This window comes from Salmo salar, chromosome 20 (genome assembly GCF_965601325.2).
Source record: "Salmo salar chromosome 20, fSalSal1, whole genome shotgun sequence".
In the NCBI taxonomy this organism is placed as follows: domain Eukaryota; kingdom Metazoa; phylum Chordata; class Actinopteri; order Salmoniformes; family Salmonidae; genus Salmo; species Salmo salar.
The window spans coordinates 63741093-63766175 of NC_138310.1; the positions used below are offsets into that span (position 1 = coordinate 63741093).

The following is a 25083-nucleotide window of genomic DNA, read 5'->3' on the forward strand; positions in this document are numbered from 1 at the left end:
GAAAGTGTCTATAGGAGATATGACAAATCTTGTCAGTGCTTCATCAAATACCCATATTTGACCAGACTTGGTCAACTGAACAGGTTTTCAAATCATTCATTTCAAAGTACAAGATCTTGGACACTCAAGTGAAAATCTCCACAGATCTCGAGCCCTTTAAGCCTTTGAACATCTGCAAAACTACATCTTAGTCTGAAATATCACCCAGATTAGGCTGTGAACACTAGTTTTTATGGCCAATAGGACTACAAAGACCAACGAATTATCTAGGGACACCAAAGTAATACAAATCCTCACTAGAGAATTAAGGATAAAGGCAATTATTTATATTGAAATAAAAAAATATGAAAGAGCCTGCAGCTGAAGAATAGCAGTCAATACAGTAGGGTAGCACTCCCATCTCTCAAGACCAATCCTCCTGAGGTGATCCTCTGAGGCACGGCCCTGCAGACAATACTAGGCATGAAGAAGACAGGACATGGGGAGAGACGGGTGGATATGCATTTCAAATTTACACAGCCTTATTATTCAATCACTGATTTGTAATTTTCTGTAATCCGGCAGCTCACAGTGAGTAGAGGACACGACAGAGAAAGGAATTCATTTTCAGCAGGATGTTCAATTAGGGAATGGTGAGAGATAAAATGTATGTTGGAGAACACACACACACACACACACACACCTGTCCTGGACACACGAGACAGAAATGATAATGAGACTGGCTCCATGCATGGTGCCACTGTAGGCATCTTTTCATTTGATTGTTTTAGCACGCTGTCCTCCAGCAGGCTTGTCTGAGGATAATGTATTTCATTTGGTCACAAAGTGATAGAGATGAGGCCTCTCTGGTCTGAGAAAAAGCATGCTATTGAGTGAAATACAAAAGGTGAGAATCTCAATCCATTTGGCATTTTAGGAGAAGTACTGCTTATATATTGCTGCAATAGATTCTGAACATAATTGGTACAGACTAAACGACTGGTGCTATTGGGACAATAGAATGCCTTCAGGATTCATGTTGACATTCAAACCAACCTTCTCAATTATATCAGAAAAGATTAAAAACAATTCGGCAGAATTGATTAGTATGGTAATAGGCTTCCAGGTAATACATTAATTGATGACTTGATCAATGACCATGAAAAGTATTGAATTTATGCATCAATGTATTATTTATGTAAATATCATCACTTCACATTACAGTTAGTCATTGTAATTACAATATTATGATACTGTAATCCACACAAAGTGCTGCTGAAATAGTAGTCCATAATCAGTTGACTTCATTCAAGACTTAGATCTGCCAAAACATCCCCATCATCAGTGTGAGTATATACACACTGGCACAGCAAGACAGAAAAACAAAACCTACAGCCAACAATCTTTAAGAATTAAGACTCCCTTTCAAGTCCCAGTATCACAAAAATGTTCAAACAGCACATTAACATTCATTTAGATAAAGCAGTCCCTATCCACCAATACAAAGACATTAAAAAGCAGTTAATGTCACACAATACTTAAAATGGTAAATATAAATTAAAATGTTAACAGCCATGGACTATGCTTTTAGAGACCCGAGCGTCAGTGATTCAGTACCAGCAGTGTGATGATACAAGTGACATCATGGGAAACAGATCGCTTTACATCTCAGTTTGTCTCCCAAGTTTCTTCAGCCTTCAATGTTAGTATATTGCAGTTTTAATAGTTTCTTATGGACTTGTTGAGAACAGAAAGAGTGCATTACAGAAAGTGTTGAGACCCACAACCCTATTCATATCACTGTCCACATTTTCTCCTGCTGACATAGGGACTAGACCTCCATTGGGTTAACATAGCACAACATTGGTTAATTATCTGAATACTGTTTCCCAAAATAAATCAAGCCTGCCAGAGAAGTCACAAACATCAATGCTAAAAGGCATCCTGTAACTTACATTGCATTATACTGTATATGAGACCAGACAAAGGAAAAAAGTAACAATGACACCATTAATAAAGTACAATTTTACAATACATTATGATACAGAACAGGCTTTACTGTGTCAAGCCTTGAATTTGTACAAACTAGCAGATTTGCACTTCTTCACCACTGCAAAGAGCATGGAGACTACCTCAGAGAGAGAAGGAAAAGGAGAGAATAGAAGGCTAATAAATAAAGAGAATTCCAGTGACTTCTGAGGTCTCTCTCGCTCTGTGATATCTGTGCTCGCAGCCCAAGGTGAGAGGCTGTGCGGTGTGCAGGGAGAACCCGGCTGCCGCACCTCGCCAGTGTTGATTACCCGGCGCACGTTGCCATGGCAACGTTGTCCGGCGCTCAGAGCAAGTCGGGCAGAATGAGGCCCGGCGGTTTGGGCTCCACGCAGTTAATCCAAAAATTGGCACAGCTGGCGTGGTACTGGTGGCCCCCGTACAGCAGCTTGAAGTTGTCCGTCTCTGAGTTGAAAGCCTGGCGGAAGGGTCAAATAAGGGCGAAATGGGGGTGATGGTTAGGACAACAAGGTTCAACTGAATAGTTAATGAACAGATGAACCTGGCAGTACCTCTGGCTAACAAATAGAAAGCAGTGGTAAAGATAAATCAACAGGAACTAAATAACTCATCTATGAGAGTAATGCTAGAAGCAGGGATTTGTGGGCAGCTTAACCTGCATATCTCCACTGTGGCACACAAACAAGAGGTCAACAAGAACTGACCCTTTGAAAATATGACTCATGTTTGGCACAATGCTCTGTCTACTGATCAATAAGAGTGTTGCTCATTGCTCGATCTCCTGACAGTTAGTTGAATCTATCGAGATAGCTGAATGGCACTCCCACATAACATCTGAATATAGCCGTTGAGAAAATAAACTTAGTGAACTGAGAGGGGCAGAGAGCTGTTACGTGAGCTTGCATTTAGCTGAGCCCAGCAGTAGCAGCAGGTTGGTGATAAGGAGGAGATGCTAATGTTGGTGTTGTGCAGTTTAAGTGTTTGTATCCCTGATGAAATATCCGAGCTAAAGCATGAAAGAGAATGTGGTGAATCATATCCTCCCAGACAGACAAACTGCATATACAACAACCTGGGAACACGCACACACCATATAGTATACTCATACCTGTCCACATGCTCACAAACCATTTACAGTACATTTACTATGCTGCGCACACCTGTTGCCTTTCTCACATACACCGACACACACTCAGGTTTCACAATGTATTCTCATTCCATCTGCCTCATCCAACTTCTTTCCTCCAACCTTTATTTATCCCGTGTGCCAAAGCCTGGACTGTTGGAGAGGAAGAGTGAAAAAAGAAAGAACAGAACACAAAGGCATAACCCCTTGTCTCCTTCTCCCCTCTCTTCTTCAATCCCACCCCCTCTCCACCTCTCCCTCACCTCCATCTCCCCAGTCCTTGCCTGCAGAACCGGGATTATGTGCAATTTACCCATCAAACATGATCGTGCCAACAGACATGTAATGTGGGCGAGAACAAAAGTAGAAAGTGCTGCAGAGAGGATATGCTTGGGAGAGTTAGACCATTGGATGGTAGAATAAGACCAAAATGAAAGGTCAGCATGATTAATCCTAGGTGTTAATTCTAACTGTAATCTAAAGGTTAATGACCCACCATTAGGAAACCAAGAGGACAGTGCTGCTCATGGTGCTACAGGGCTCCAGACTAGAAACACCACCTGTTAATGCAAATGAATAAAGGTGTAGGCTACAGTCTACTGCTGCTTAAGAGGCGAAAATAAGTGAAATACACCCTTACCCTTAACCTCTTGTCATGGTCTTTAGCCAGTGCCTGTAAGTAGCACAAGAGGTGTCAGCATTTTCCTGGTTTCATGCATTGTCCTGAGTAAGCAAAGTGAAACTGTACAATAACTGAGGATCAGTCCGTCAGTATGAACGGAACGTTGGTACACCAAAGGAAGTGAAAGAGCAACCCGTCTCCAGAACATTTCAAGAGCCCCAAAGTGAAAGAATCTAAAGTACCACACTACGATCATCCATCTCATTTTCCAATAAACAGGGATGGGCATCTTTGAAGCAGGATTCCAGACTCCGCAATAGATTTGAGAGAAATACTGTGCAGTCTGCAAACCCATGGAATTAGGCGCCCACTGCCAAGTAAACTTGATTTAATGTTATTGGCCTTTTCCAGAGAAAGTCATAACCAAATTAAACTGAAAAATCACTTCAAATCCTTGAGATATTTCAGAATCTGACATTTATGAATAATAATGCATAAATGATTCTTTGGAAAAAAAGCACACTTCTACTTTTGAGAATAATTGCACTCATTAGCATTTATCATTGGGAGAAAATAGCATTAAACTCAAATTATCACAGAGTTTTATAGCTTGTTGCAGTCTCCAAGTTTATTTTTAATGTATTTATTTAACTAGGCAAGTCAGTTAAGAACAAATTCTTATTTACAATGACGTCCTATGGGACTCCCAATCACGGCCGGATACGATAGAACCTGGATTTGAACCAGGGACTGTAGTGACGCCTCTTGCACTGAGATGCAGTGCCTTAGACCGCTGCGCCACTTGGGAGCCCAAGTAACAAACTATGTTTAGATGCTATCTGTTGCTTAGCCTGATAGCAGATACATTACATGTCCAAAAGTATGTGGACACCTACTCGTCAAACATCTCATTCCAAAATCATGTGCATTAATATGAAGTTGGTCCCCCCTTTGCTGTTATAACAGCCTCCACTCTTCTGGGAAGGCTTTCCACTAGATGTTGGAACATTTCTGCGGGGACTTGCTTCCATCCAGCCACAAGAGTATTAGTGAGGTCGGACACTGATGTTGGGCGATTAGGCCTGGCTCGCAGTCGGCGTTCAAACTCATCCCAAAGGTGTTCGATGGGGTTGAGGTCAGGGCTCTGTGCAGGCCAGTCAAGTTCTTCCACATCGATCTCGACAAACAATTTCTGTATGGACTTCACTTTGTGCTCGGGGGCATTGTCATGATGAAACAGAAAAGGGCCTTCCCCAAACTGTTGCCACAAAGTTGGAAGCACAGAATTGTCTAGAATGTCATTGTATGCTATACCATCAAGATTTCCCTTCACTGGAACTAAGAGGCCTAGCCCGAACCATGAAAAACAGCCACAGAACATTATTCCTCACCCACCAAACTTTACAGTTGGCACTACGCATTGGGTCAGGAAGCGTTCTCCTGGCATCCGCCAAATCCAGATTCGTCCATCGGACAGCCAAACGGTGAAGCATGATTCATCACTCCAGAGAGCGCGTTTCCACTCCTCCAGAGTCCACTCCAGCCGACGCTTGGCATTGCGCATGGTCATCTTAGGCTTGTGTGCAGCTGCTTGGCCATGGAAACCCATTTCATGAAGGTCCTGACGAACAGTTCTTGTGCTGACGTTGCTTCCAGAGGCAGTTTGGAACTCAGTAGTGAGTGTTGCAACCGTGGACAGACGATTTTTACTCGCTACGAGCTTCAGCACTCGGCGCTCCCATTCTGTGAGTTTGTGTGGCCTACCACGTCACAGCCTAGCCGTTGTTACTCCTAGATGTTTCTACCTCACAATAACGGCACTTCCAGTTGACCATGGCAGCTCTAGCAGCACAGAAATTTGATGAACTGACTAGTTGGAAAGATGGTATCCTATGACGGTGTCACATTGAAAGTCTCTGAGTTCTTCAGTAAGGTCATTCTACTGCCAATGTTTGTCAATGGAGATTGCATGGATGTGTGCTCGATTTTATACACCTGTCAGCAACGTGTGTGGCTGAAATAGCCAAATCCACTCATTTGAAGAGGTGTCCACATGCTTTTGTATATATAGTGTGTTTATGTGCTTTAGCCAACCCCCTTGTCATTCGTTGTCATGCCATACATGTTTGACATGACATCAAACATGACTTAGCTAAAACCCAGACTGATCTGCTAACAGGCTACATGTGTTGCTGTTGCCCATCCCTGACTCAACATATGAGGATGATTGGACGAAGAACATGGAGACAGGCCTCCATTGGATAAGATAAAACCCAGACCCGAGTCAGCAGTATCAATGAACAACAACCTAGCTCCAGTCTCTCAATGGTGCCCATCATAATATTATGCCAGTGATGCCATCATCACCACATGCCTACCTCTAGTTGGTAGACAGACAGAACCTACCTGTACTCTGAAGGACGATAGTATTATCGACTTCTGTATTAAAACACTTTCTGTGATTTCATTATTCTCAGAGGGGTTGCTATTCTCTGTTTGGCTTTTATGCTTTCTTACAAACGCTCCACTAGGCAAAAAAGTAATTAAAAGGTGAGTTATTAATCTGATGTCAGGGGAATACAAAAAAACAACAACTATTATTTAGCCTGACTCACTCCACACGAGCGAGCGAGAAAAGCACAGAGTGTGTGAGAGATAAGATAGAGAAACAGAATGATAGAGAGAAATTGCATGCGACAGACAGACAGACAGACAGACAGACAGACAGACAGACAGACAGACAGACAGACAGACAGACAGACCCTAACCCTCAGCAGATTTCTTAGCACCTGTGCTCCTGGCTCCTGCCTGGTCTGATGAGTGAGGCTGTGACCCACATCTGCTGTCTAAACTCAGTCCAGACTCACATCCCTCTCAGCCATATCAATCTATCTGGCTAAATGATGCAGGGGAACAACGTAAGAAACAATCAAAGCAATCTTGCCCTGCAGACCGTACAGTCAAACTATATTATAAATGGTCCCCAATTTGACACCTAGTTACTGATGATCAGGTTTTGACAAGTGGAAAAGAAAGTGTCACAATAAACACATTTTAAGCCATAGTAGAACTCAAATGATGAGATGAGTAGTTAGAACACACAGATATGGATGCATATGGCATAGACTTGCTGTTAGTAGCTGGTAAGAGGTGAAGTGAAAGGTGGCCGTCAGATGAAGGCATCAGCGCTACAATCCCGTTATTGTCAGAGTAAAGTTGAATGCTTCACTGACCCTCCAGAAACCTTCCCACAATTCCCTCAGCCCAACCAGAGGTGCCAAAAGTACAACTTTACTCTTATCACATCCTGTCTGTCTCCTCCAACTCTATTTTTACCTCCCTCTTTTTCTCCTTCTCTCCCTTCCAGCAGAGTTATCATCTTAACAGTTATCATCATCTTCTCTAATAAGACTCAGAAATGAAGATGACCTGAAATTATTGTGGAGAGGAATTTGGTGTAATAGGATAGCCTGGTCATTTCTAACGCCTCTGTGCATGGACACAGTGCTGCCTCTGTGCATGGACACAGTGCTGCCTCTGTGCATGGACACAGTGCTGCCTCTGTGCATGGACACAGTGCTGCCTCTGTGCATGGACACAGTGCTGCCTCTGTGCATGGACACAGTGCTGCCTCTGTGCATGGACACAGTGCTGCCTCTGTGCATGGACACAGTGCTGCCTCTGTGCATGGACACAGTGCTGCCTCTGTGCATGGACACAGTGCTGCCTCTGTGCATGGACACAGTGCTGCAGCTGTCGGCACCGGTAACGTCTCCAATGGCACTCTATTCTCTAAACAGTGCACTACTTTTGACCAGGGCCCATAGGGAATAGGGTGCCATTTGGGATGCAGCCAGTGTGAAGGGAGGGAGCTGTGAGAAGAAGAATGTGCTGTCATTTTGGCACCACATCGCCTGTCTGTCAGTGGAGAATTTGGCCCCCAGTAGGAGAGACTGAAGTGAGATTCAGTTGACAGTTCACCGCATCATACTCTTTTAAACAGACGTCCAATAGTTGTCTCTTCTTTGCTCTGCAAAATGTTCAATGTCAAAGAAACAATCATTTAGTTATTATGCGTCAACCACTAGTTTAAAAACAACTCTCAAATGGCAAAATGATTCATGGTTTATTCAACTTGAGAAATGTGTTGGAGCATATTTGTAATCAAATGTTTCAACAGTTGTTGGGTCCATCTGTTGAGGGATTGAGGGTGTGTTGGTTGGCAATCGTGATTGTGTGTTGACTGACAATTAGTGTATGTTTACAGTATATGTGTTGACTTGACACAAGTGTGTGTCTGTACATGAGTGTGTGTGTGTGTGTGTGTGTGTGCAGACCTTGCTGCGTGAGTCCACGTTGAGCAGGCACACCCCACAGGCCAGCTCCTTGGCGTTCTTGATGCCGTGTCTCAGGATACAGGAGGAGAAGTCCAGCGAGCTCTCATCAGGCTGGACAGAGAAACACACAGATGCACACGCACACACATTTTAAATACTTTATTTGAATCCACAAATCAAATTACATTCAAGAAGGATTCAAAACATTTCAACGGTCTTTGTATGCATGGACACTTAAGGACAGCTGAATAACAGAGCAGTACCTAGTAATTATTTTTGCTTTAGGCAGGTCTTTAGGCAGGTCTGTCTTTCTCTCGGAGGACCTGAGCCCTAGGACCATGCCTCAGGACTACCTGGCATGATGACTCCTTGCTGTCCCCAGTCCACCTGGCCGTGCTGCTGCTCCAGTTTCAACTGTTCTGCCTGCGGCTATGGAACCCTGACCTGTTCACCGGACGTGCTTGTTGCACCCTCGACAACTACTATGATTATTATTATTTGACCATGCTGGTCATTTATGAACATTTTAACATCTTGACCATGTTCTGTTATAATATCCACCCTGCACAGCCAGAAGAGGACTGGCCACCCCTCATAGCCTGGTTCCTCTCTAGGTTTCTTCCTAGGTTTTTGGCCTTTCTAGGGAGTTTTTCCTAGGGAGTTTTTCCTAGCCACCGTGCTTCTTTCACATGCATTGCTTGCTGTTTGGGGTTTGAGGCTGGGTTTCTGTACAGCACTTTGAGATATCAGCTGATGTACGAAGGGCTATATAAATAAATTTGATCATCACATCAAGAACCATTTGCTACTTCACAAAACACTGCATGAAATGAGAGATCTACGGTTGACAGTTGAGGAAAAGTACCATATGTGCAAGGAGTTTCATCATTTAAATGTACATTTAAAAAACAAGTTATATATTTAAGCAATAAGGCCCGAGGGGGTGTGGTATACAGCCAACATACCATGGCTAAGGGCTGTTCTTAGGCACGGCGCAACGCATCAGGGCGCGAACGACGCGGTTTATAATACCTGGATACAGACCACTATACACATGGATTTTGTGTTGTAGATATGTGGTAGTAGAGTGGTGGCCTGAGGGCACACACTTCATGTGTTGTGAAATCTGTTGGGAATGTATTATAATGTTTTTAAAATTGCATAACTGCCTTCATTTAGCTGGACCCCAGGAAGAGCTGCTGCCTTGGCAGAACACTGCTCTAAGGAATACACATTTCTCTATTAATTTATTCATTAACCAGCTTAATAAACTGAAGTAGAAATATGTCTTTAATCTGGGAAATGAAAGTAAATACAGTCCATTAGTCTGTTGGCAGCAGAGCTGTGTGAACAGGTGAGTGTGCCCAGACAGCTCCTCTCTCTCTCTCTCTGAGGGCAGAGCCTGCAGAATCAGAAAGCAGCTGCAGGTCTACGGTCTGAGATAACGCAGATTACTACTCACTCACTCCGTCTCCCTCTACCTCCCCCTGTCCCTCTCCGCTCCACTAATTCTCTCTCTTTCTGCACTGACATTATCTCGAGTCAGGAGATGGCCGGTCTGTTTTATCTGCTGGCATTTGAGAAGCAATGTTCTTTGTGAGGCTGACTGAGGCAGTGAACTGTCAACTGGATCTCACTGCCTCTGTTCTCCACACATCACTACAGCCTACAACAGACTGCTCTACACTCCCCATCCCCACAGCTACACACACTAACAGATACCACCATAGGGCTTGGTTTAGTACACTGTCACACAATCAAGGTTTCATTGATAATCCTACTTGGCATGAGTCATTGATAATCCACTCAACATTTCATCAGGAACATTTTCTAGACAAAGCAGCTAGTTACAATCAAGTGTCAATTTCTCAGGTCTATGTGTAGCCTAACCCACTGCATTGGAGGAAGGGAGGTCTGTGTGTGTGTGTGTGTGCGTGTGTGTGCGTGTGTATGTGTGTGTGTTGACTGTATGTTTCTTACCGCCAGGTTGGCCAGGGACATGAAGCCCATGAGGTTGTTCCAGACGCGGCTGATATCCTTCAACAGCTGCTGCAGCTTCTCAGAACACACGGCCGTGGCCTTGATCCCCAGCTCCACACGCTTGGTCACGCGGTACACCTCCACCACACCTGCCACATAAACACAGGTCGACATTAACACACAACCTTAACACACCTGCTCCCAGTTCTCTCCCACAGCCAGCTCCAACATAAGCCAAGGTTAGACAGTGAGAAATACAACAAGGGCAATAAAAAAGATGCTTCCAGGAAAACAGCTAACATGATGCAGAAAAATGTATCCATGCTTTTGTTACTTCTAGGTTGGACTACTGCAATGCTCTACTTTCCGGCTACCCGGATAAAGCACTAAATAAACTTCAGTTAGTGCTAAATACGGCTGCTAGAATCCTGACTAGAACCAAAAAAATGTGATCATATTACTCCAGTGCTAGCCTCCCTACACTGGCTTCCTGTTATGGCAAGGGCTGATGTCAAGGTTTTACTGCTAACCTACAAAGCATTACATGGGCTTGCTCCTACCTATCTTTCTGATTTGGTCCTGCCGTACATACCTACACGTACGCTACGGTCACAAGACGCAGGCCTCCTAATTGTCCCTAGAATTTCTAAGCAAACAGCTGGAGGCAGGGCTTTCTCCTATAGAGCTCCATTTTTATGGAATGGTCTGCCTACCCATGTGAGAGATGCAGACTCGGTCTCAACCTTTAAGTCTTTACTGAAGACTCATCTCTTCAGTGGATCCTATGATTGAGTGTAGTCTGGCCCAGGATTGTGAAGGTGAACGGAAAGGCTCTGGAGCAACGAACCGCCCTTGCTGTCTCTGCCTGGCCGGTTCCCATCTCTCCACTGGGATTCTCTGCCTCTAACCCTATTACAGGGTCTGAGTCACTGGCTTATTGGTGTTCTTTCATGCCGTCCCTAGGAGGGGTGCGTCACTTGAGTGGGTTGAGTCACTGACATGGTCTTCCTGTCTGGGTTGTGCCGTGGCGGAGATCTTTGTGGGCTATACTCGGCCTTGTCTCAGGATGGTAAGTTGGTGGTTGAAGATATCCCTCTAGTGGTGTGGGGGCTGTGCTTTGGCAAAGTGGGTGGGGTTATATCCTTCCTGTTTGGCCCTGTCCGGGGGTATCATCGGATGGAGCCACAGTGTCTCCTGACCCCTCCTGTCTCAGCCTCCAGTATTTATGCTGCAGTAGTTTATGTGTCGGGGGGCTAGGGTCAGTTTGTTATATCTGGAGTATTTCTCCTGTCTTATCCAGTGTCCTGTGTGAATTTAAGTATGCTCTCTCTAATTCTCTCAGGTCAGGGTTCCATGCCTCAGGACTACCGGACATGATGACTCCTTGCTGTCCCCAGTCCACCTGACCGTGCTGCTGCTCCAGTTTCAACTGTTCTGCCTGCGGCTATGTAACCCTGACCTGTTCACCGGACGTGCTACCTGTCCCAGACCTGCTGTTTTCTACTCTCTAGAGACAGCAGGAGCGGTAGAGATACTCTCAATGATCGGCTATGAAAAGCCAACTGACATTAACTCTTGAGGTGCTGACTTGTTGCACCCTCGACAACTACTGTGATTATTATTATTTGACCATGCTGGTCATTTATGAACATTTGAACATCTTGGCCATGTTCTGTTATAATCTCCACCCGGCACAGACAGAAGAGGACAGGCCACCCCTCATAGCCTGGTTCCTCTCTAGGTTTCGGCCTTTCTAGGGAGTTTTTCCTAGCCACCATGCTTCTACACCTGCATTGCTTGCTGTTTGGGGTTTTAGGCTGGGTTTCTGTACAGCACTTTGAGATATCAGCTGATGTAAGAAGGGCTATATAAATACATTTGATTTGAACATGTCTACCGTCCCCTATGTTGAAACCTCCTCTGAAGTTGGATCATTAGACCAAGCTGGGATACTTTTGGCAGTGCCACGAGAAATACCTGGAGGATAACAGCAGCAAACACATTAAGACTCCTTATGTAAAATAGCCCTCTGAAGCTGGATCAACCTGACATAATGTTGGCTGTAACACTACGCTCTCTCTAAGGGTTAACGTGGAATGGTGATTGACAGAGTTGTTGTTCTCCGTTGAGAGGGGCACAGCTCAAAGGTTTATAATGGTGTGTTTTTGGAAGAAGACTCACAGCAGAGGTGGTACACTGTGTTCTGTTCTCAGCCCCTCACAATGGTATGTGTGCCTGTACCAATCTCACAGCTCATTAAAAAGAGACACTGCTGTCTGTCTGTGTACACACCAAATGGCACCCTACTCCCTACATAGTGCACTACCTTTGACAAGAGCCCTATGGGGCCCGGTCAAAATGAATAAGGTGCCATTTGGGAGGCATCCACAGTCAGGCCGAGCAAAGATAAGCCATCACTAGTATCCACAGTCTGTCAGGCCGAGCAAAGATAAGCCATCACTAGTATCCACAGTCTGTCAGGCAGAGCAAAGATAAGCCATCACTAGGATCCACAGTCTGTCAGGCCTAGTAAAGATAAGCCATCACTAGGATCCACAGTCTGTCAGGCCGAGGAAAGATAAGCCATCACTAGTATCCACAGTCTGTCAGGCAGAGCAAAGATAAGCCATCACTAGTATCCACAGTCTGTCAGGCCGATCAAAGATAAGCCATCACTAGTATCCACAGTCTGTCAGGCAGAGCAAAGATAAGCCATCACTAGTATCCACAGTCAGTCAGGCTGAGCAAAGATAAGCCCCCTCTAGGATCCACAGTCAGTCAGGCCGAGCAAAGATAAGCCATCACTAGTATCCACAGTCTGTCAGGCTGAGCAAAGATAAGCCATCACTAGTATCCACAGTCTGTCAGGCCGAGCAAAGATAAGCCGTCACTAGTATCCACAGTCTGTCAGGCCGAGCAAAGATAAGCCATCACTAGTATCCACAGTCTGTCAGGCCGAGCAAAGATAAGCCATCACTAGGATCCACAGTCTGTCAGGCCGAGCAAAGATAAGCCCCCTCTAGGATCCACAGTCTGTCAGGCCGAGCAAAGATAAGCCCCCTCTAGGATCCACAGGCAACTCTGTGGTGCTGGACAAATCTGTCAGAGGGGATCAGGCAGAGTTTGGGGTTCTAGCTGAAGACTGTTCGGCCTTTTTAAAGCTCAGGACCTCCCTGTCGGCGGGTGTCGGTGTGTGTGTCAGTGATGTGTGTGTGTCAGTGATGTGAGTTTGTCAGTGTTGTGTGTGTGTGTGTGTCAGTGTGGTGTGTGTGTGTCAGTGTGGTGTGTGTGTGTCAGTGTGGTGTGTGTGTGTGTCAGTGTGGTGTGTGTGTCTCACCCAGCAAGTACTCCATGCCCTGAGCAGACTGGATGACCTCAGTGCAAACAGTAGAGCTGCTGATGCTGTTCAGGGTGTTGTTGGCTTTAGTGATGACCTGGGGACAGAGACGGACAGCAGAGTGGGTTAGGGTTACACACACCCACATGTGTGGATATAGCAACAAAGGAGAGGGGGAACAGTCCTGTACAGTATCTTACCTGTAGAGCACTCACCAGACACCTCTGCCACTCATATGCATAGCGCTCACTCTCCTGAAACAACATGCATAGTTGTTAGAATGAGTTCAGATATACATTTTTATTTTATTTCACCTTTATTTAACCAGGTAGGCTAGTTGAGAACAAGTTCTCATTTGCAACTGCGACCTGGCCAAGATAAAGCATAGCAATTCGACACATACAACAACACAGAGTTACACATGGAATAACCTGTTAGGGCTAGGGGGCAGTATTGACACGGCTGGATAAAAAACGTACCCGATTTAATCTGGTTACTACTCCTGCCCAGTAACTAGAACATGCATATAATTATTGGCTTTGGATAGAAAACACTCCAAAGTTTCTAAAACTGTTTGAATGGTGTCTGTGAGTATAACAGAACTCAAATGGCAGGTCAAAACCTGAGAAGATTCTGTACAGGAAGTACCCTGTCTGACCATTTCTTGGCCTTCTTTGCCATCTCTATCCATTACAAAGGATCTCTGCTGTTACGTGACACTTCCTACGGCTGCCATAGGCTCTCAGAAGGCGGCAAAAAGCTGAATCGTGGCTTTGCAGGCTCTGGCTGAAAAAAAGTAGCGCGTTTGGGTAGTGGCTGGTTACAGTACTGTGAGACTCAGGCTCGTGCCCGCGTCGACCGAATGCTTTGTTTACCGAATGCTCTGTTTACCTAAACGGAGATTCCCGGTTGGAATATTATCGCTTTTTTACGAAAAAATGGCATAAAAATAGATTTTAAACAGCGGTTGACATGCTTCGAAGTACGGTAATGGAATATTTAGAAATCTTTTGTCACGAATTGCGCCATGCTCGTAACCCTGATTTACCATTCCGGATAGTGTCTGGAACGCACGAACAAAACGCCGCTATTTGGATATAACGATGGATTATTTTGGACCAAACCAACATTTGTTATTGAAGTAGCAGTCCTGGGAGTGCATTCTGACGAAGACAACAAAGGTAATCAAACTTTTGTAATAGTAAATCTGACTTTGGTCAGGGCTAAACTTGGTGGGTGTCTAAATAGCTAGCCCGTGATGGCTGGGCTATCTACTGAGAATATTGCAAAATGTGCTTTCACCGAAAAGCTATTTTAAAATCGGACACCTCGATTGCACAAAGGAGTTCTGTATCTATAATTCTTAAAATAATTGTTATGTTTTTTGTGAACGTTTATCGTGAGTAATTTAGTAAATTGTTAGTAAATTCCCCGGAAGTTTGCGGGGGGTATGCTAGTTCTGAACGTCACATGCTAATGTAAAAAGCTGGTTTTTGATATAAATATGAACTTGATTGAACAAAACATGCATGTATTGTATAACATAATGTCCTAGGTGTGTCATCTGATGAAGATCATCAAAGGTTAGTGCTGCATTTAGCTGTCTGCTGGGTTTTTGTGACATTATATGCTAGCTTGAAAAATGGGTGTCTGATTATTTCTGGCTGGGTACTCTGCTGACATAATCTAATGTTTTGCTTTCGTTGTAAAGCCTTTTTGAAATCGGACAGTGTGGTTAGATTAACGAGAGTGTTGTCTTTAAAATGCTGTAAAATAGTCATATGTTTGAGAAATTGAAGTAATAGCATTTCTAAGGTATTTGAAAATCGCGCCACGGGATTCAACTGGCTGTTGCGTAGGTGGGACGAATTCGTCCCGCCTAGCCCAGAGAGGATAAACAAAACATACAGTCAATAATACAGTAGAACAAAAGAAAACAAAAAGTCTATATACAGTGAGTGCAAATGAGGTAAGTTAAATAGGCCATGGTGGCGAAGTAATTACAATATAGCAATTAAACACTGGAATGGTAGATGTGCAGATGAATGTGCAAGTAGAGATACTGGGGTGCAAAGGAGCAAGATAAATAAATAAATACAGTATGGGGATGAGGTAGGTAGATAGATGGGCTGTTTACAGATGGGCTATGTACAGGTGCAGTGATCTGTGAGCTGCTCTGACAGCTGGTGCTTAAAGCTATTGAGGGAGATATGAGTCTCCAGCTTCAGAGATTTTTGCAGTTCGTTCCAGTCATTGGCAGCAGAGAACTGGAAGGAAAGACGACCAAAGGAGGAATTGGCTTTGGGGGTGACCAGTGAGATATACCTGCTGGAGCACGTGCTACGAGTGGGTGCTGCTATGGTGACCAGTGAGCTGAGATAAGGCGGGGCTTTACCTAGCAGAGACTTGTAGATAACCTGTAGCCAGTGGGTTTGGCGACGAGTATGAAGCGAGGGCCAACCAAAGTAGTGATGCTGGACGGGCGAGCAGGTGCGGGCAGTGATCGATTGAATAGCATGCATTCAGTTTTACTTGCGTTTAAGAGCAGTTGGACGCCACGGAAGGAGAGTTGTATGGCATTGAAGCTCGTCTGGAGGTTAGTTAACACAGTGTCCAAAGAGGGGCCAGAAGTATACAAAATGGTGTCGTATGCGTAGAGGTGGATCAGAGAATCACCAGCAGCAAGCGCGACATCATTGATGTATACAGAGAAGAGAGTCGGCCCGAGACTTGAACCCTGTGGCACACCCATAGAGACTGCCAGAGGTCCGGACAACAGGCCCTCCGATTTGACACACTGAACTCTATCAGAGAAGTAGTTGGTAAACCAGGCTAGGCAATCATTTGAGAAACCAAGGCTGTCGAGTCTGCCAATAAGAATGTGGTGATTGACAGAGTCGAAAGCCTTGGCCAGGTCGATGAATACGGCTGCACAGTAAATTCTCTTATCAATGTAGGTTATGATGTCGTTTAGGACCTTGAGCGTGGCTGAGGTGCACCCATGACCAGCTCTGAAACCAGATTGCATAGCAGAGAAGGTACGGTGGGATTCCAAATGGTCGGTAATCTGTTTGTTAACTTGGCTTTCGAAGACCTTAGAAAGACAGAGTAGGATAGATATAGGTCTGTAGCAGTTTAGGTCTAGTGTCACCCCCTTTGAAGAGGGGAATGACCGCGGCAGCTTTCCAATCTTTGGGAATCTCAGACGATACGAAAGAGAGGTTGAACAGGCTAGTAATAGGGGTTGCAACAATTTCGGCAGATAATTTTAGAAAGAGAGGGTCCTATATGAGAAGACATTTATACATTTCCATAAAAAAATACTAAAAAACTAACTTATTAAGGCCAAAGTCTCTGTGGTTTGCTAATGAAATCAATGTCTACTGAATTTGTAAACCCTCCACAGAGCATCTGGATAATTGGCAAACGTAGTTAACATGTCTGGGATAGCGTGACTGTGTGTGGGTCTCACCTCCACCTCCCCAGTCAGGTCCTTGTACTTGTCTCTGATGACGGGCAGGGCAGGCTTCTTCTCACTCAGGGTGCCGGAGCGGTCTCTGAAGGGCTGCTCTGGGGCTGGGGAGGGGGGCGAGCGCCCAATCTCCTTCTCCCCCAAACTGTGGCTACGCTTGTGGGAGCCTGAGGCAAGGACATGAGGAAAGAGTGTCTTGATACATACATATATAGTATATACAGGCAATGTCTGGCATACATACAAATGCCCTTTTAAAAATGGTCACTTATACCAACCCAGAGATGTTGGCTAATTCCAGATATGCACCTGTTTGTTTACTATGGCATAATTGTGACTTTTTACCAGAGCTCATATTCTGTTGTGGCTAATTACTTCCGGACAAGGACACAGACGACAAACACTTCATTTACAACAAATGCTAATTATGTACAAAACAGCGCCACGGCAACCAACGCAAGTATAAATAATTTATGAGGGCTCACTCGCTCACACAGAAAAAATGGACAGGTACACACACACAAACACGAAAATAGACAGGCACACGAAAAAAGACAAACACACAGTCACATGCTGAGCCCAAACTATTCAACACGGGCTCTGTCTCTCTGAGTCTGTGTGTCTGCGTGTGTGTGTGTGAGAGAACCAGGTAATCACCTCCTGCAGAGACATGCATCATCTTCCCCACAACATGACAGCACTTATACATTCCCCCACTACCACACAACGATCAGATAACCATTCAATAAGGACAGGGGAATAACAACTGAAAACTAATTACGTTTAACACTGGGAGAGAAATCAATGAGGCAAATTAGCTTTTATCACTTTGGAGGTAGGAAAAGCTAATGAACTATGCATGAAACATAACACCGGAAAACAGCAGTAAAAAATGAACACCCAAGGAGTGAATACAGTTAATTTTGTATAGGCACGGATTTCTGGGCTGTGTTGGTAATTTATCTCAACTGCCTGTGTTGTGTACCAAGGATGTGTTTTACAGTCTCTGGGCTGTAGTCACAACACTGCCATCTATTGTCTGACAGTGGAACTGCACTGAGCTGCCGGAGGGGCCACATATGCTCCAATATGAGGTGATGAAAGTCCTGACATCAGGGCCAGCTGATCTGCTTCACACCACTACATCAGAACTAGAAGGCATGGTGTAACTGGATGCAATTTACATTTTGAAACCAGCATCTACTGACAGGATCAGAAAATGAATGTATATCTACTTATCAGTTGACTTCTGAAAATAAATCAACAAGAGGAAAGAGAGAATACAGGTCAGGTGACTCACCTTGTACGGAGAGGTCAAAGGTGGCGAGTTCGCTCTTGATCATCTCTTCACTGGACTTGACCTTGGTCTGAGAGCTGGCCTTCAGAAAGTCTGACTTCCCAAACTTGGCTTTGTCCCCCTGAAAGGCGCCGAACTCATCTGAGGCCTCATTCAGGTTCCCCTCGGAGCCCGGCTCGGCCGCGGGGGAGTCTGACTTCTCCGACACCGTGCTGGCAAAGTCCCCAAAGTCATCATCCTCGTCCCCACCCAAACCTACCGGCTCACAAGATCCAAAGTCAGCAAAGGCCTCAAACTTGCTGTCGGTCAACACACTATCCTCTGTTGAGAAGGTGGTGATCTTTGTCTGGCAGGTGTGTGTGATGGGGATGTTCTCTGTGCTGCCGAACGGCGTCTCCTTCCTGTGGACTATGTCTGAGGAAGGGAAAGAGGAGGAAACACCAACACCGTCCAGGACCAGATGCTTTTTGGCATGACCCTGAGCAGACAGGCATTCCTCTCTTTCTGACCAATCATAGCTGGCCAGCCTGCTGACTGCTGATGTTCCGAAGGGGTCAAACTTCATGTCGTCTCCTTCTGTAATGACAACACAAAATATACACTGGTGGCTCTAAGTGGGAAAAGCATAGGGTGCTGAAATGATAGCAACTAGTCAGTCAGCCATGATAAAGTGACAAGGCATCTGGCGAAGCTATGATATCTTATACGAAACATACTTACTGTGGAAGCCATATTCTGTTTCTGATGCTGAATTTGTGTTGACTTACAAGAAGAAGCTTTACTTTGGTCAGAGTAACACCCCATCTCCCCTACATTATGACAGTGAGCTCACATGCACTGCATTTAATCTAGTGCTGCACTATAGTTTGGGTAAGGGTTCACTTACTGGTGACATAGATGACAGAAAATATAGGGGTACAACATACGTCACTCACATACAGAATCACTTGATCTGTACAGTCGTGGCCAAAAGTTGAGAATGAGAATGACACAAATATTACTTTTCACAAAGTTTGCTGCTTCCGTGTCTTTAGATATTTTTGTCAGATGTTACTATGGAATACTGAAGTATAATTACAAGCATTTCATAAGTGTCAAAGACTTTTATTGACAATTACATGAAGTTGATGCAAAGAGTCAATATTTGCAGTGTTGACCCTTCTTTTTCAAGACCTCTGCAATCCGCCCTGGCATGCTGTCAATTAACTTCTGGGCCACATCCTGACTGATGGCAGCCCATTCTTGCATAATCAATGCTTGGAGTTTGTCAGAATTTGTGGGGTTTTGTTTGTCCACCCACCTCTTGAAGATTGACCACAAGTTCTCAATGGGATTAAGGTCTGGGGAGTTTCCTGGCCATGGACCCAAAATATCGATGTTTTGTTCCCCGAGCCATTTAGTTATCACTTTTGCCTTATGGCAAGGTGCTCCATCATGCTGGAAAAGGCATTGTTCGTCACCAAACTGTTCCTGGATGGTTGGGAGAAGTTGCTCTCAGAGGATGTGTTGGTACCATTCTATATTCATGGCTGTGTTCTTAGGCAAAACTGTGAGTGAGCCCACTCCCTTGGCTGAGAAGCACCCCCACACATGAATGGTCTCAGGATGCTTTACTGTTGGCATGACACAGGACTGATGGTAGCGCTCACCTTGTCTTCCCCGGACAAGCTTTTTTCCCGGATGCCCCAAACAATCGGAAAGGGGATTCATCAGAGAAAATGACTTCACCCCAGTCCTCAGCAGTCCAATCCCTGTACCTTTTGCAGAATATCAGTCAGTCCCTGATGTTTTTCCTGGAGAGAAGTGGCTTCATTGCTGCCCTTCTTGACACCAGGCCATCCTCCAAAAGTCTTCGCCTCACTGTGCGTGCAGATGCACTCACACCTGCCTGCTGCCATTCATGAGCAAGCTCTGTACTGGTGGTGCCCCGATCCTACAGCTGAATCAACTTTAGGAGACGGTCCTGGCGCTTGCTGGACTTTCTTGGGCGCCCTGAAGCCTTCTTCACAACAATTGAACCGCTCTACTTGAAGTTCTTGATGATCCGATAAATGGTTGATTCAGGTGCAATCTTACTGGCAGCAATATCCTTGCCTGTGAAGCCCTTTTCGTGCAAAGCAATGATGATGGCACATGTTTCCTTGCAGGGAACCATGGTTGACAGAGGAAGAACAATGATTCTAAGCACCACCCTCCTTTCGAAGCTTCCAGTCTGTTATTCGAACTCAATCAGCATGACAGAGTGATCTCCAGCCTTGTCCTCGTCAACACTCACACCTGTGTTAACGAGAGAATCACTGACATGATGTCAGCTGGTCCTTTTATGGCAGGGCTGAAATGCAGTGGAAATGTTTTTGGGGGATTCAGTTCATTTGCATGGCAAGAGGGACGTTGCAATTAATTGCAATTCATCTGGTCACTCTTCATAACATTCTGGAGTATATGCAAATTGCCATTATACAAACTGAGGCAGCAGACTTTGTGAAAATGTATATTTGTTTCATTCTCAAAACTTTTGGCCACGACTGTAGTTGTGACAGTGGAATATTTGTTTTGATAATACCAATAGGTTTAGGCTAAAGTGATACTTAGGTATTGTGGCAACGAGGCCCTTTATCTACTTCCCCAGAATCAGATGAACTTGTGGATACCATTTTTATGTCTCTGTGTCCAGTATGAAGGATGTTAGATGTCGTTTGGTGAGCCAATGCTAACTAGCATTAGCACAATGACTGGAAGTCCATGGGTATCTGCTAGCATGCAGATACCCATAGACTTCCAGTCATTGCGCTAACGCTAGTTAGCAATTGCACTAGCGCTAGTTAGCAACTTCCTTCAAACCGTATGCCGAGACATAGAAATGGTATCCACAAGTTCATCTGACTCTGGGGAAGTAGATAAAGGGCATCATTGCCAAACTCCCGAAGTATCCCTTTAATTGCTACTGAAAAGGAGAACATAGCATTGACCTCTATTAATTTGATGTGTCACATGTAAATTAACCAAGGGTTGAGTTAGCTGTCCCCTGATACAAATGAAATAGATGTCCTGTCAGGGTTGGCTGCTGGGGCTGTGAGGTAGATTGGAGATCAGACAGTTCTGAGGCAGATAAGACAGGACATGACGCCCTGCTGTAGAACACCTCTCTATGGTTTTCTCTAGGTGTGTGACAATACTGCAGCACAAACTATTAGGAGCAGACAGTTCTGCTAACATGACGATACAAAATGATATGCATTTCATGAGATTGCCATGGCAACATCAGTCGTGGAGTGGAGCAGTTCTGTGTCTGTATTGATTATCTACCCCACAAACTGTGTTGTACAAGCAGAACACTGCTCAATTCATAACATATCAGGCAGGAATCATATAATTACTGGCAACACAAACAAGCACACATTCTTACAAGTGCAAACAGTCACACACACTCAGAGATACACACTCCTTCTAAGATACAGTATAACCTGCAGGCACATGTGGACCCCAGTCAGTGTAGCCTAATGCCTGACACAACCCTTGCACACAAAAAAGCAATTTGTGAAATTGACAAGGAGCTAGTGTAGATGTAAGCCTAATGTAGCTAGATCATAATCTGCCCTCAGGATAGGGAAGGGAGAAAATAAGACGGTACGCATTTCAGCAATACCAATAGTAATATTTATTACGACAACATGGGTAAAGAGAGAAAGATCACAAAATACACTGAGAGAGGTCTATTGTTACAAGAGGTTTGTCAAACTAACACTTGTAAAAGTATATTTGAATCATTTAGACTACTACGGCATGCAGAGTCAGAAAATAAGAAAAACAAACGGTAAAAGAAAGAAAAGCCCCAGAAGAATATAGATGCAGAATGAGAAGGCACATTCACAGACTAAAATGAGTAGATCTCGGTAGAAGACGACACACTGTAGTTGTACTAATAGGGTGGAAAGCAACAGGTTGATTGATAGAAAGATAATTGAATACAGAACATTTGAAAAGCCAAGGTGATTTAAAGGACAGGTTCAAGGCAGGAGAGTGATTAACCCTTTGAGGACCTGAATGCTTCTCTACTGTTCTCGCCATGATAGTAACTCAAATGTCAACAGCAGACTTTTGAGCTAAAATAAACAAGGGTTTTGTCATTTTTAAATCACAACTGTTTGTGTCTTACTACAATTACATAATGTCAACATCATATACATAGGATATATTTCAATGGTCTAATACATTCTATTGCTGAGAATTTGGAGGAGAGGTATGGATCTCCAAATTCATTATTTAGCACATGTAAACTTGTCAAGTGATCCAGCTACATCTCTCCATTTGTGTTTTTTGCATGAATCTTTGTAAAACCATTCTGCTCAAGCTCTCAAAGGGTTAAATAAAACAAGTGGACTATCCTACCACAAGACCTAAGAGAGGATCTTCATCTTGTCCAATCACATGTGACAAAATAGATTTAAAGAGACAGTATCATTTTTCTCTCGCTACCTGTTAGTTCTAGGCTCCTGTGTACAAGCTCTTAATAGTAGCCATTCAATAACTAACAGCAAGATAGGGTTTCTCAAGACAACAATCAATCTTTGATTCTGAACCAACCTAAAATATTTTCCAGAACTTGACTATCCTCATATATACATTTCATCTTCAAATAGTTTACACAACACATTGTTTAAAATAATATCAGGAAGTCTATCTAGTTTGAAAATAAATACGAATTTTCCTGTAATAAAAATACACTATTAAATCTGTATACATTGTCTTTTTTTCTTTGCTTTAATAAAAACAACTAGTAATACTGTTATGCAGAAAAATGTCATCCTATAATATGTTCTTGTCAATTTCACAAATTGAACAGGCAGGCACACTGCAGCAAAAAAAGCAAGGCAGGGAGGGTATCACTAACTTCAGTGTGTTCTCAGAGAGCCTGTTCATGGACCCACACATAACAAAACATACCTGAATATCAAAGACAAATGAAAAGGCTTCCTTTTGAGCTGCTCTGACCCAAAGGAGCACCGGGTTGGGAAAAATAGATACTGTCTCTTTAAGGTTGGTTACATTTTCTCCAGGATTGAACGCAGTGCAAGCATGGTGAGGCTTTCACACTCCAAGGCCTGCTACTGCCCGCTTTCTCAGAGATGAGATTTGATTGGTGCTGTCCAAGAACAACAATACTGACTGGATTAACGTGGGTGAGAATAAAAGGAGAAGCAATTAACAGGTTCTGAGGAATGTTTTCAATGCTCCACTACACGAGCTTCATCATAAAAATGGCAACCATTTTGCTGCAGCTCCTGGATCAGTTGCCATTGGTTATTGTCTTACTCTCTCCTTCGAGAGTAGCCTAACCATTTCAGTTAAACTGAAAGTTGATTTATTCTGATGTGCAATAAAACTGAAACAAATAAATTGGCATCATTACATCGATCATTTTCGATTTAGAATAACTCAAATGCTCAATTCCTAGATGGAATTTGATTGAGATGCCCCTTTGCCCAAACTGCTAAAACCAATGAACTGATATGTTGGCTAGTGTTGAAATATTATAGTCTATATAAGGACATCTCACTGCAAACTGGGTGTTAAAAGGAGTGTGCTGCTCACACACAGAGGCTGTAAGGAGAGACCTTGTACTTGAAGGAATATATGAGACATGACATGGAAGATGAGATGCTTGGTAAATTAATGATGATCATGGGAAGGGAGAGGAGAGGGTGCTGATATGGACAATGCCTGGACATTAAGGCTAATTAGATTCCATGAGAGTGTTTCCATTTAGAGGTTCAGGGCAGGGCAGACCCTGAGAGCAGTGCCTTTGTGCCTCTACTGTCTGCTATGCCAACCTTTGACCTCTTTGTAGTGATGTGGGCTGTGTGAGACCACTTAGGTTTAGGGAGTTGGAACAAAAGCACTATGGGAGATTGATACCCAACACTGGGAGTGCCAAGGAATACTATATGGGTACTCTCACACACCGTAGGAAAACTCACTCGTACACATACAAAACACAATCAACCAATCACACTCACACATAACAACACACAATGAGCAATCAAAACGATTTACTCAATGCAATATTAAAACTGTAGAGGTGAGGTGATTTCTGCCATTCAAAAAATACTTTCTGCCTTTTCATAAATACTTTCTTTTCACATAATAAGTATGTCCACTATCAGCGAACATCTTTACACATTTGTCTTGTACGCCTCTTATTATCACCATGCTTGATTTGATAACTGAGCATTAAGCGTCAACATAATATAATCAATCTGAGGAAGAATTTGGCTCGCTGTGAGTAAAATGAAAGCCTGTTGCAGCATACAGGAACTGGCCAATCTGAGAGTGATGAGAATAAATAACATCTCCTGGTACAAAAACCCATCACCACTACATGGCCCTGTGTTCATCTGCATTCAGCTATTTTAGTCGCATCCCTCAACACAATCACGACTGGGGAGACAAAAGGTGCATTGAGGTGATGAGCGATGTGGGCTATGACAGCAGACAGGGAATGAAGGCCAGTGGTAGCATAGAGCAGACTGACTACATCACATCAACCTGACTGTCTCTCATCAACTCTATATGAATGGAGTTCAGAGGAGGCAGAAAGGCCTGTGCTTTTTGTCTGTGATACAAATGCTAAACAAATGAACAATAAATAAATTCATCTAATGTACCTTAATATGTTTAATAAATAATAAATAAATAAATATTAAGTGAATAAATATGCTGAAATGAATACCAGGTAATGATGGGTTTGGGAATGAATAACTGGTGGGTGTGATGAGATGATATGCTAATAGTGTGTGGCGTTTGACTGTCTCCTCATGATTCAGCAGTGATGTGGATGAGCTAGCTCACTGCTGTGCCCTCTAGTCTAACTCCTGGTTTAGTGGCCGCTAAGGGGCACTGAGGGGGGTGTAGACAGAGGGGCC

At 43.9% G+C, this 25083-nt stretch overlaps 1 protein-coding gene across 14 annotated transcripts in view; it reads right to left on the bottom strand.

Annotated features, from left to right (window-relative positions):
- Nucleotides 1-1148: 1148 nt before the first annotated feature.
- LOC106581184 (synergin gamma) overlaps nt 1149-25083 on the bottom strand; it is a 49945-nt gene continuing 26010 nt past the window's right edge. For 7 of the 14 annotated variants that reach the window (XM_045703787.2, XM_045703786.2, XM_082966641.1 and 4 more), the window contains 9 exons: nt 18164-18736; nt 16864-17030; nt 13592-13645; nt 13392-13488; nt 10055-10203; nt 8075-8185; nt 7729-7767; nt 3756-3788; nt 1149-2446 (listed from right to left, as the gene is read on the bottom strand). In XM_045703787.2, the coding sequence (XP_045559743.2) occupies nt 2315-2446; nt 3756-3788; nt 7729-7767; nt 8075-8185; nt 10055-10203; nt 13392-13488; nt 13592-13645; nt 16864-17030; nt 18164-18736 (1355 nt within the window). In that variant the 3' untranslated portion in view covers nt 1149-2314. Of the gene's footprint in view, nt 3676-3755; nt 3789-7728; nt 7768-8074; nt 8186-10054; nt 10204-13391; nt 13489-13591; nt 13646-16863; nt 17031-18163; nt 18737-25083 lie in introns of all 14 variants that reach the window. The other 7 variants (XM_014163080.3, XM_045703779.2, XM_045703781.2 and 4 more) reach the window with 6 other exon arrangements.